Source organism: Cyprinus carpio, chromosome B15 (genome assembly GCF_018340385.1).
Source record: "Cyprinus carpio isolate SPL01 chromosome B15, ASM1834038v1, whole genome shotgun sequence".
Classification (NCBI taxonomy): domain Eukaryota; kingdom Metazoa; phylum Chordata; class Actinopteri; order Cypriniformes; family Cyprinidae; genus Cyprinus; species Cyprinus carpio.
In genome coordinates, this window is record NC_056611.1 from 401,449 (window position 1) to 414,177 (window position 12,729).

Here is a 12,729-nt window from a genome sequence, read left to right on the forward strand (position 1 = left end):
CTCAAAAAAAATTCTACGATACGATTCTGGCTGCTACTATGGTCTCAGTGCTAAAAATCTTTTCTACAGATAACCAAATTACAAGCAATAGCAGAAAATAAATACAATACAACAAATACACAAGTTCAATAAACAGTGCTTTTCAGGTTTTTCAGCTTAGTCTAAAATAAATGTTCATGTACTCTACAGAAATGTAATAATCAAATGTAAAATAACTGCATAGTCTTCACTATATAAATGAGATATAGATTAATCATTTTTGATGTTACAAAGGTTTAGTCAGGAGCAGTTGTCTGATATTACCCGTCTGATATTACATGTCATTAAATACACTCTACAACATTCTCCATTGCTTTTTGTTTGCATTTTATTTTACCCATCTCATTTATTGAAACATTTTCATTATCTGTAAAGCTGAAACAGGAAAACAAGATGAAGACTCAGACTTCAGCATGAAGTCATTGACTGACCCAACCCATGAGCAAAAAGACCACCAACAAGGAAACAATGACAGAAAATAAATATTCAGACTGGTGATCTAGTTGGAAGAAATAGTCTCGTTGATCCAAGAGCGCAGCTGGGAGATGCTGGTGTAGACTCCAGGGAAACGGGGGTCACAAGTGCTTCTTTCCCAAGACACAGAGCCCACCAGAGTCCAGACCCCTGAACTCTCACACACCAGAGGACCACCAGTATCACCCTGTGGAAAACACACATTTGAGAATGAACAGCAGCAACATTAATATGTTAATGTGTTTCTTCTTGATCTGTCTTCATATACCTGGCAAGCTGAGGAACCGGAGGCTCCAGCACAGATCATAGCATCAGTGAGTCTGCTCTGACCCCAGATCTGTCTGCACACAGCAGGACTTATGATGGGTACAACTGTTTGCTGAAGGATCAGAGGGCTCGCTAAAAAGAGAAAAAAAGCATGACACATTGCATTGCACAAAAACAGTTGTGTTGTTATTCTCTTTTTGTTTCACAGCTGACTGACTTGTGCTGGCAGTCTGGCCCCAGCCAGTGGTGAAGCAGCGGGTTCCAGGCACGATGCTGGCGCCTGATGAAGCCAGACATACAGGAGAGATACTGGGAGTAAATGTGACTGGAGACGACAGTTTCAGCAGAGCAATGTCATTGTTGAAGGTTACACTGTTGTAGAGAGGATGGGTGATGACCTGCATATACATACAAGACGGATAATCAGTTAATAGATAGAGCTGACTTTTTAGAAGGTAAATAAATATGCAAGCATTTACTTACACCCTGTGTTTTTAGAATGTAGTTTAGATGTTTTCTTTCCTGTACTGAATTTAATATTTGTAAAAAATGTGTTTATTTTTTTTGTTAAATGTTAGTTTATTTTGGCATGTTTTAGGAATACAATAGCATACATTTTATTGATGATGACTTGGTTATTATTATGTTTTTTTTTTTTTTTTTTTTTTTACACAGTAATAAGACAATTAAACATGGTTTTTGTATGTAATTAATACTGGCCAGAACAAAAGCAATATCAATTGGTCTCTGTTTTTTTTTTTTTTTTTTCAATTTCAATATCTTTGATCCACTGAGCGCATAAAACACTGTTACCTTGGAAACTACTTGGATCTGGATGGGTTCATCATTGGAGCCACGATTATGTTCTCCAAGAATGACACGATGAGAGCAGACCCTAATGAGAGATAAAGATACACTGGTGGTGTATCTTGACACTGAGAATGTTTTTGAGAGGACAGAGTGGCCCTATCTTTTCTGGGTTTTAGACAAATTTAACCTTGGTAACAGTCTTATAAGATTTTTTTCTCCAGCGATCAAGCCCTTGAGTTTTTCAAAGATAGAATTATTCAAATTTTTAATAAATTCGGCAGCTTTTCAATTTACATTTTCAAAGACCTGTGTTAAGTGTAAAATGGAAGACAGTATATACTTTCATTGTATTATTGAATGTTCTTAAGGCATTCCTAATAGCATGTCTTAATGGGAATCTCTCTGGACCTTGACCCACTGGTGTGTATTTTAGGGATTCTTTCATATAACACCTGGAGCTCTTCTTAGATCCAGCTGCTCAAAATGTTAGACGCTGCATATTGCAGCAGTGGATTTCTGAAAAACCACCAACAAAGACACAGTGGACTAAGAGTGTATTGGACATTATTCCATTTGAAGCCTGCGTTTTTTCCATAAAAACAAGCTATTTATGTTTTACAAAACTTGACACTCTTTTCTCTCCCATTTGGGAGAGAGTTTGAGTTGGATGTTGAAGAACGGACTGCATGGCATTACATGGACTGAACTGAGGTGAACATAATACTGAGTGCCTCCAACTGTTGTATTTCTCTTTTTTATTATTTAATTATTTATTTGTTACTACTATTATCATAAATATTTTTTGTTTTGTTTTTTTTTCCTGGCAATTGCTTTGCTTTCGACTGTGACAGTATGGTTGTTTTACTACTATGCCTCTGAAGACGACTGTTAATGTATGTTTTTTGTTGTTGCTCTTCTTGCAAATAAAGGAAAAAAGGAACTAAAACTCCATCAGTGACAGAAATGGAGAAAAATAAACCTTGGAAAAAAATAAGGGTGTAAATTGGATGGTTCGTCACGATACAATATGATATCAATTCTCATACCCAGCGATACGATATTTGCCGATACCTCAAAAAAATTCTACGATACGATTCTGGCTGCTACTATGGTCTCAGTGCTAAAAATCTTTTCTACAGATAACCAAATTACAAGCAATAGCAGAAAATAAATACAATACAACAAATACACAAGTTCAATAAACAGTGCTTTTTCAGGTTTTTCAGCTTAGTCTAAAATAAATGTTCATGTACTCTACAGAAATGTAATAATCAAATGTAAAATAACTGCATAGTCTTCACTATATAAATGAGATATAGATTAATCATTTTTGATGTTACAAAGGTTTAGTCAGGAGCAGTTGTCTGATATTACCCGTCTGATATTACATGTCATTAAATACACTCTACAACATTCTCCATTGCTTTTTGTTTGCATTTTATTTTACCCATCTCATTTATTGAAACATTTTCATTATCTGTAAAGCTGAAACAGGAAAACAAGATGAAGACTCAGACTTCAGCATGAAGTCATTGACTGACCCAACCCATGAGCAAAAAGACCACCAACAAGGAAACAATGACAGAAAATAAATATTCAGACTGGTGATCTAGTTGGAAGAAATAGTCTCGTTGATCCAAGAGCGCAGCTGGGAGATGCTGGTGTAGACTCCAGGGAAACGGGGGTCACAAGTGCTTCTTTCCCAAGACACAGAGCCCACCAGAGTCCAGACCCCTGAACTCTCACACACCAGAGGACCACCAGTATCACCCTGTGGAAAACACACATTTGAGAATGAACAGCAGCAACATTAATATGTTAATGTGTTTTCTTCTTGATCTGTCTTCATATACCTGGCAAGCTGAGGAACCGGAGGCTCCAGCACAGATCATAGCATCAGTGAGTCTGCTCTGACCCCAGATCTGTCTGCACACAGCAGGACTTATGATGGGTACAACTGTTTGCTGAAGGATCAGAGGGCTCGCTAAAAAAGAGAAAAAAGCATGACACATTGCATTGCACAAAAACAGTTGTGTTGTTATTCTCTTTTTGTTTCACAGCTGACTGACTTGTGCTGGCAGTCTGGCCCCAGCCAGTGGTGAAGCAGCGGGTTCCAGGCACGATGCTGGCGCCTGATGAAGCCAGACATACAGGAGAGATACTGGGAGTAAATGTGACTGGAGACGACAGTTTCAGCAGAGCAATGTCATTGTTGAAGGTTACACTGTTGTAGAGAGGATGGGTGATGACCTGCACATACATACAAGACGGATAATCAGTTAATAGATAGAGCTGACTTTTTAGAAGGTAAATAAATATGCAAGCATTTACTTACACCCTGTGTTTTTAGAATGTAGTTTAGATGTTTTCTTTCCTGTACTGAATTTAATATTTGTAAAAAATGTGTTTATTTTTTTGTTAAATGTTAGTTTATTTTGGCATGTTTTAGGAATACAATAGCATACATTTTATTGATGATGACTTGGTTATTATTATGTTTTTTTTTTTTTTTTTTTTTTTTTTTTTACACAGTAATAAGACAATTAAACATGGTTTTTGTATGTAATTAATACTGGCCAGAACAAAAAGCAATATCAATTGGTCTCTGTTTTTTTTTTTTTTTTTTTCAATTTCAATATCTTTGATCCACTGAGCGCATAAAACACTGTTACCTTGGAAACTACTTGGATCTGGATGGGTTCATCATTGGAGCCACGATTATGTTCTCCAAGAATGACACGATGAGAGCAGACCCTAATGAGAGATAAAGATAAAATTAATAAATAAAAGACCAAAATAAACCAGACAGAGTATTTATTAACCACTATTGTATGTGATGTTTGTCAGATTGAAGACTCTTACATGACAGCACATTGGGCAGCAGTGAGAACCCAGTTCTGGTTGATCAGGGATCCTCCGCAGAAGTGGAAACCATTGGGGTGCTGTTTAAAAGGTAAAAGCATTGAAAACATGAAATTTACTTTTTAAACAAAGCAGACAAATGTGTGTTTGAAAAACAGATGAGTTACCTGAAGAGAGACCTGCCAGGGCCAAGAACCAGAGATAGCATTCTGTCCGTTCACAATCCTGCTGCCGATCGTCTGTGGTTTAATCGCAGGCACTCCACAACCTGTTATTACAGAATGTAATACATTATTCATGATGCAGGAAGCTCTTAATTTAGGTTTTGCATTTTCTATATTTGTCCATCATTATTCTTGCAAAATAAAGGAGGCACTTACCCAGAGCAGAGGCCACCAGGGCAAGGCAGGTGATGGAGAAGATGGTGAAGGTCATGATGTAGATGAGTGTGTGATGTATCTCACTGATGTATCTGTAGGTGCTCTCTCTTGCTTTTATATCATTTACAGCAGCTGATCAATCTGAGACGTGATGGAGGTCCATCCCATCAGATCCTGTGAGCTCATATCTGAGGAATGTTTAGATCTGTTATTGCTGAAGTTATGTTATTATCTTCATTGTTAAGAGCTGATGTTTTATGTGCAAAGAGGATGAATTCTCCATTGTTTGACATCATGAAGGGCTTTAAGTCTTCTGACATTTCCTTGAGAAGCATCATGATTTCAACTCTCTCATTGTATGTTATGAAGTGTTTTGGATTAGAAGTAGTTTTTGTTGTTGCTGTGTTGAAATTTCAGTCAATTTATCATGGAAATTACTTCCTTAAGTGTTTTCGCTATACTTGCAGTAAAATAACTGCTTTTCTAATAAGTCTTTGACATTAACTACTTTTGTAATTGCAAGACAGTGATACTAAAGTGTATGGGACTAAAGTTGTGTCACACTATGATTATAACAGTTATGTGAGCTGGGCTGAAGTAAAACTTGGTACTAATATCAGTTTCTTTAACACCACTTCAGATAAAATTAAGGACAATAAACTATTCAAACAAGTTATTTAAAGTAAGAATGTTATGATAGGGCGGGGTTTTATTGTGGTGCATCTCCTCTCCACCTGTTCTGGTCAACATTTTTTTATTTTTTTCCATTGTATTGACTTGTTCGGTTCAACTGTTCACCACAAGACTAGTAATGTGCACTAAAAAGTAAGTAGGGTCATTTTTGATTTCATGACGACTAATTTTCAATAGCATTGGCAAAACTAGCACACACTGTATACTGCCATATACTGTAGATATTTTAATATTTACCTTTTCTTGTCCAACCATTTTTTCAAGGCAGTCATTATTTTAAGCTTTGAAATTCGCTTTATATGATAAACAGATTTTAATATAGGCTTTTATTTACATACATATAAATATTGATCAATTACCATTACAAAAATCTCAATCTTAATCAGTCTTTAAAATAGGGTAACTTTGTTGCAAAAGCTTACAGCACATGGAAGCTTGATTTCAAATTTGATTTCAAACTGAACTGAATTAGCAAAAAAAATACAAGTACACAGTCAGTAATAAAATTCTAAAACAAATGACCTCAGTTCAGTTGAGGTATTCGAAATATGACAAAAAATTTTACAAGCTGTGATTTAAGGGCCATATATGTTAGGCCTATTTATTTAGATAAATGGAACATCAGATGGCTTTAACCTGTAATGTCTGTACAATGGTGATGCATTTAGACATTAGACATATTAGCACATTACACATATTTATATGTACAAATCAGACAAATATCCCATTCCAAAACATGTCTAGCATAAACTTTCATTGTAAAGAAATTGAAGTTCCATCTTTGATTGTTAAAAGACTTTCAGGTGCATTTCACTTACAGCCAATACAATTTCCACTAGGATTTTCATCAGTCAGGCGTGGATCCAGGGCCTGCCCAAGCCTTATGGGGCCCAAAGCAGAATTTTATTTGGGGGCCCCTCGGTGCCGCCAATGTGTCTGGTTATTGTCAAAGTTTGATTATTCACACTCTATAAATGTAACACACCCATGATCAGTTTTGTTTGTTTTATCTGTGTTGCTTACATCATACCATTGTCTGCCTGGCATGTTATTACCCTTCTACTATTTTCAATTGTAACAGTTGAAAACTTAAAATAGTGGAATCGTATTAATTTGCACTTTAACATTCAAAGTCTTGAAGTATTAATTGGCATACTTAATGTGGTTTGCTGAAAAGTAGCTAAATAAATCAGCAGGCATTGCATTTACAGAACAGAATGTTATTTTAACAACTCAAGGATTAAAGGTGCTGTATGTTTTAGAGTTTTTGACTCTACCATAATATGTTTGCAGATATTTAAGAAACATGCTAAGTTAACATATTTGTTTATCTGAAAAACAATGCTAGAGTCAGTTATTCTCTTCAATAATACACACTGTGTAGGTTAGTATAAAGTTTACTCTGTTTTTTCTCCCAGCTAACTGGTTACTTACTTTCATGTATTTCAGGAGAAATAGGTGCATTTACATTAAGTTAATCTGACAGATCCAAATACAGCGTCCAGCGCATATTATCAACTTGGTCATTTTTATGCCTGCATGACACGTCGCTATGGAATTTGTATAAGTTAGGCCTATTTGAGAGCTTGCATCCAGTTTTCTGCAACTGCATGACTGTGTTCTCATGTTACAATAAAGCACTCGCCACATTTGCACGGGAATGGTTAAAATGATGCGGAATACCTACAATCCCGCGCGGAAATTCAGCAGTTTGTGTCCGTGTTGGCAATATACGGGATACTGTGGAAAATGAGTAATGGAACCATGTCAGATATTTAAGTATCAGTATCAAAATATAGATATTTATGATAACACCATGTAGTTTGTTTCTCCAGTCCATAAATTACGCTGAGATCCCTTATACTGTCTGATCAGCTCCTCAAAACCTGCTGCAGCGGCTGCTTTTCCCAGTTCATATATCAGGGCTTTTTTTGGTCCGTTTATGATCGGGAATATTATTGGCCAATGAAGTTCCGTCAAGGTTTGAATATCAATTCAAATTGTGGGCGTACTCAGTAATGAACTATGATTTGAAAGTAACGAAGTAGATTACTTTGCTTAATTTGTACTTTTTAAAGTACAGCTTTAAAAAAAAGTACCCGAAAAAACTACTGAATTACAGTAATGTGAGTAGTTTAAGAGCGAAGCATGGATTTAATATACTGATACACTTGCCTTTTCTTTCTTAACAGTTTACGTTAAGACATATGCCCTAACAGACTGTGTTTACTAGGATATTCGCCAAAACGTGCATTTTTAAACTAATTTTGTCTGTATTTATTCATCCATGCACAAAAAAAGCGGAAAAGGGCTCAGTTTAGTATTTGCACGGTGTAGACCTTGCTGTCTGTGTGCGTGCTTCAGATGTGTGCTTAGAAAAATTTCCACACAGAGCTCGACTGTTCCGCAAACTATCCTGAGTGTCTTTTATGCTCACCTTGTGCTTTCGGGCAGTCCTTATATCGAGTCCAGATACGTGAATGAGAATGCACATGTTGGCGGTAATGCATATATGGACATTATGTGAAAATGTGGCCAGTGCCAAATAAGGTGCCTATTTATACTACAGATATCATATTTTACATGTGACATTGATGCGCCGTATCATCAGACATTGTATTGATGTATCGATCGATATCAATGAATCATTACACCCCTAGGGAGAAATAAGGCTGGGGGGCCAAGTCTCCTATGGCCAAACGAAACCAGCATGGTGTGGTTTAATTCCAGGCTGCAACAAAAGTCAGATTGAGCAGAGGCCTTGTCTGATATAAAATGTCATTAAATACACTCTACAACATTCTCCAGTGCTTTTTTTTTTTTTTTTTCATTTTATTTTACTCATCTCATTTATTGAAACGTTTTCATTATCTGTAAAGCTGAAACAGGAAAACAGAATGAAGTCTCAGACTTCACCATGAAGTCATTGACTGACCCAACCCATGAACAAAAAGACCACCAACAAGGAAACAATGACAGAAAATAAATATTCAGACTGGTGATCTAGTTGGAAGAAATAGTCTCGTCAATCCAAGAGCGCAGCTGGGAGATGCTGGTGTAGACTCCAGGGAAACGGGGGTCACAAGTGCTTCTTTCCCAAGACACAGAGCCCACCAGAGTCCAGACCCCTGAACTCTCACACACCAGAGGACCACCAGTATCACCCTGCGGAAAACATACATTTGAGACTGAACAGCAGCAACATTAATATGGTTATGTGTTTCTTCTTGATCTGTCTTCATATACCTGGCAAGCTGAGGAACCGGAGGCTCCAGCACAGATCATAGCATCAGTGATTCTCCTCTGACCCCAGATCTGTCTGCACACAGCAGGACTTATGATGGGTACAACTGTTTGCTGCAGGATCTCAGGGCTTGCTAAAAAAGAGAAAAAATCATGACACATTGTATTGCACAAAAACAGATGTGTTGTTATTCTCTTTTTGTTTCACAGCTGACTGACTTGTGGTGGCAGTCTGGCCCCAGCCAGTGGTGAAGCAGCGGGTTCCAGGCACGATGCTGGCACCTGATGAAGCCAGACATACAGGAGAGATACTGGGAGTAAATGTGACTGGAGACGACAGTTTCAGCAGAGCAATGTCATGGTTGAAGGTTACCCTGTTGTAGAGCGGATGGGTGATGACCTGCATATACATACAAGACGTTAATAGACTAGTTAATAGTTAGGGCTGACTTTTTAGAAGGTAAATAAAGATGTAAGCATTGTTTTTAGAATATGGTTTGGATGTTTTCTTTCCTGAACTGAATATTTTATTTGTAAAAAAATAAAAATTGTTGTTGTTAAATATTAGTTTATTTTGGCAGGTTTTAGGAATAAAATATCATACATTTTATACCTCAAAACTTCAATTAGAAAGAGACATGTTGACTGATATTTTTACCAATTTGCACACTTTTCAACTGTAATATTGAATTATCTGAATAAAAAAAAAAACACAACTGTGTAACCTTTTTAAATAATGTCCATTCTATCACAAATAAGAAATATGTGAGTTCAGTTAAACAATCCCAAAAATAAAATCTAAAACAAAGATTTAAATTATTTTGCAACCTTTTAGATAACACCTTTTCTTTTAAATTACATGACAGACTCCTACTACTAAAATATTTATAATGACTATGTTTTTGTAGTGTAATAATGACTTGGTTATTATTATGTTTATTAAAAAAAACAGTAATAAAACAATTAAAATTGATTTCTGGCTGTATTCCATATATAATGAATACTGGCCAGAACAAAAGCAATATCAACTGGTCTCTTTTTTTTCTTTCAATTTCAATATCTCTGATCCACTGAGCTCATAAAACATTGTTACCTTGGAAACTAGTTGGATCTGGATGGGTTCATCATTGGAGCCACGATTATGTTCTCCAAGAATGACACGATGAGAGTTGACCCTAAAGAGAGATAAAAATAAAATGAGCACTGGTGTCAAAAGTATTCACATTCATTACTCAGGTAGAAGTATAGATACTAGGGTTTAAAAAGACTTTTGTAGAAGTTGAAGTATCAACTCAAGCTTTTTACTCAAGTAAAAGTGTAAAAGTACTGGTTTCAAAACTACTTAAAGTATAAAAGTAAAAGTAATATAAGGAAAAAAATGCCACTAAGAACAAAAGCTTAGGTCGCGCCACAGAGGCCTATTGTGCACTACCCCACCTCCTCAAAAAAACATTTTTCTAAAGGCCATATAGGCCATAATGACTGTAATGGTATATTAAAACCTTCATGTTGAAAAATTTGGGATGCACTAGGCTACCTGTTTCAGCCGCATATATGCCTATTGAAAATGAACGCACTTTAGTACAATGCAAATACAAGTATTGTAATGGTGCAAAAAGTCAAACTTCAGAGGCATGTCATCAATAACCTTTAATGGAATGTAAATGTACATCCAAGCTTAGCTGCAGGAATCTGCGAGGCCAATGGACAAGAAAATTGGTGTACCCAGGACAGGCTTATTAACAATTACCCTTGTATGGTTGTCTATATACAATAAACATTAGTTCTGTCAAAATGAATGATTAATCCAAGTGATTAATCAAAAAAAAAAAAAAAAAAAAAAAACCCTGGCTACGTGTTCTGTACTAGACTAACTGAGACTTGTCATAGCACTTGCATACCGCTGTTGTTCTCTCGTTGATCTGATTGTTTCTACTGTTCTCATTTGTAAGTCGCTTTGGATAAAAGCGTCTGCTAAATGATTAAATGTAAATGTAAATGTAAATGTCCAGTGTTGGTGGGGGGTATAGCCTACTTATCACAACATTGTCAATCGCGTTGTCAAACGCTAATTTATTCAAACGTCTCGCTACCGAACTACCTACAGTAGCTTAATTTTCGGAGGAAGAAGAGAAAGCACCCATTTGATAAATGAGCCAGTAGTGAGAAATAATAACTTTTAAGAAATATGTTTTTTGATAAACGAACCCAACACTGGCTATGTCCTTGCTGGAGTGTGATGTGATTTGTGTCATGTGCTGGTGCGATAGATCGTGTATAGGTTTGTATTGTATACTCATCACACCACAATCAAATTCACTTCATCCGGATGGCGCGATTTTACGGAGCCCCGCACATGGCATGCAGGAAAAATAGTAGGCTAAATCGTGCGCACGATTTACTAATTTGTTCCCTCAATGTACTAAAACGTGCACATGATTACTATTGCTTTCCCTCGATTCACCTCCCTCGATTTCGTTACTAATTCGTTCGCTAAATCGTGCACACGATTTAGCAAATCGAGGGAATGCAATAGTTAATCGAGGGAACGCAATAGTAATCGTGTGCACGTTTTAGTACATTGAGGGAACGAATTAGTAAATCGTGCGCACAATTTATTTATTTTTTCTTGCATGTCATGTGCGGGGCTCCGTACGATTTATCTGGATAGCATTTTTTTTTTTTTTTTTTTTTTTTTTTTTTGGAATGACGACAAGCCGGAATGAAAACAAGGTGAAATGAAATAGCAGTAACGAACCTATTTTTAAAATGTAAGGAGTAGAAAGTACAGATAATTGCGTGAAAATGTAAGGAGCAGAAGTAAAAAGTCGGCTGAAAAAAATACTCCAGTAAAGTATATATAGGCTACCCAAAATTTCTACTTAAGTAAGGTAACAAAGTATTTGTACTTCGTTACTTGACACCTCTGAAAATGAATAGATAAAAGACCGAAATAAACCAGACAGAGTATTAATGAACCACTATTGTATGTGATGTTTGTCAGATTGAAGACTCTTACACGACAGCGCATTGGGCAGAAGTGAGAACCCAGTTCTGGTTGATCAGGGATCCTCCGCAGAAGTGGAAACCATTGGGGAGCTGTTTAAAAGGTAAAAGCATTGAAAACATGAAATTTACTCTTTAAAAAAAGCAGACAAATGTGTGTTTGAAAACAGTTACCTGGAGAGAGACCTGCCAGGGCCAAGAACCAGAGATGGCATTCTGTCCGTTCACAATCCTGCTGCCGATCGTCTGTGGTTTAATCGCAGGCACTCCACAACCTGTTATTACAGAATGTAATAGATTATTCATGAGGCAGGAAGCTCTTAATTTAGTTTTTGCATTTTCTATATTTGTCCATTATTCTTGCAAACTAAAGGAGGCACTTACCCAGAGCAGAGGCCACCAGGGTAAGGCAGGTGATGGAGAAGATGGTGAAGGTCATGATGTAGATGAGTGTGTGATGTATCTCACTGATGTATCTGTAGGTGCTCTCTCTTGCTTTTATATCATTTACAGCAGCTGATCAATCTGAGACGTGATGGAGGTCCATCCCATCAGATCCTAGTGAGCTCATATCTGAGGAATGTTTAGATCTTTTATTGCTGAAGACAGTTTTTATCTTCATTGTCCAGAGCTGATGTTTTATGTGCAAAGAGGATTAATTCTCCATTGTTTGACATCATGAAGGGCTTTAAGTCTTCTGACATTTCCTTGAGAAGCATCATGATTTCAACTCTCTCATTGTATGTTATGAAGTGTTTTGGATTAGAAGTAGTTTTTGTTGTTGCTGTGTTGAAATTTCAATCAATTTATCATGGAAATTACTTCCTTAAGTGTTTCTGCTATACTTGCAGTAAAAGAACTGCTTTCCCAATAAGTCTTTGACATGAACTAGTCTCGTATTGAATCTTGGCAAGCCGTTGCAAGACAGTGATACTAAAGAGGATAGGACAAAATT

At 36.6% G+C, this 12,729-nt stretch overlaps 3 protein-coding genes across 3 annotated transcripts; all 3 read right to left on the bottom strand.

Moving 5' to 3' along the window:
• Positions 1 to 210: 210 nt before the first annotated feature.
• Positions 211 to 2,035, bottom strand: LOC109079738 (chymotrypsin-like protease CTRL-1). Its single transcript, XM_042738856.1, has 5 exons — positions 1,999 to 2,035; positions 1,594 to 1,715; positions 998 to 1,178; positions 782 to 912; positions 211 to 700 (listed from the first exon to the last, which is right to left on the bottom strand). Exons 1-5 carry the CDS (start codon positions 2,033 to 2,035, stop codon positions 539 to 541), a joined length of 633 nt encoding a protein of 210 aa, XP_042594790.1. The 3' UTR covers positions 211 to 538.
• Positions 2,036 to 2,873: 838 nt separating this feature from the next.
• Positions 2,874 to 4,993, bottom strand: LOC122139754 (chymotrypsin-like protease CTRL-1). The gene is made up of 7 exons (XM_042738885.1): positions 4,833 to 4,993; positions 4,620 to 4,720; positions 4,453 to 4,532; positions 4,263 to 4,344; positions 3,660 to 3,840; positions 3,444 to 3,574; positions 2,874 to 3,361 (listed from the first exon to the last, which is right to left on the bottom strand). The coding sequence occupies exons 1-7, from the start codon at positions 4,885 to 4,887 to the stop codon at positions 3,200 to 3,202; spliced, it is 792 nt and encodes a 263-aa protein (XP_042594819.1). The 5' UTR covers positions 4,888 to 4,993; the 3' UTR covers positions 2,874 to 3,199.
• A 3,031-nt stretch (positions 4,994 to 8,024) lies between these two features.
• Positions 8,025 to 12,392, bottom strand: LOC109079731 (chymotrypsin-like protease CTRL-1). The gene is made up of 7 exons (XM_042738884.1): positions 12,159 to 12,392; positions 11,949 to 12,049; positions 11,788 to 11,867; positions 9,862 to 9,943; positions 8,988 to 9,168; positions 8,772 to 8,902; positions 8,025 to 8,690 (listed from the first exon to the last, which is right to left on the bottom strand). Exons 1-7 carry the CDS (start codon positions 12,211 to 12,213, stop codon positions 8,529 to 8,531), a joined length of 792 nt encoding a protein of 263 aa, XP_042594818.1. The 5' UTR covers positions 12,214 to 12,392; the 3' UTR covers positions 8,025 to 8,528.
• Between the last annotated feature and the right edge of the window lie 337 nt (positions 12,393 to 12,729).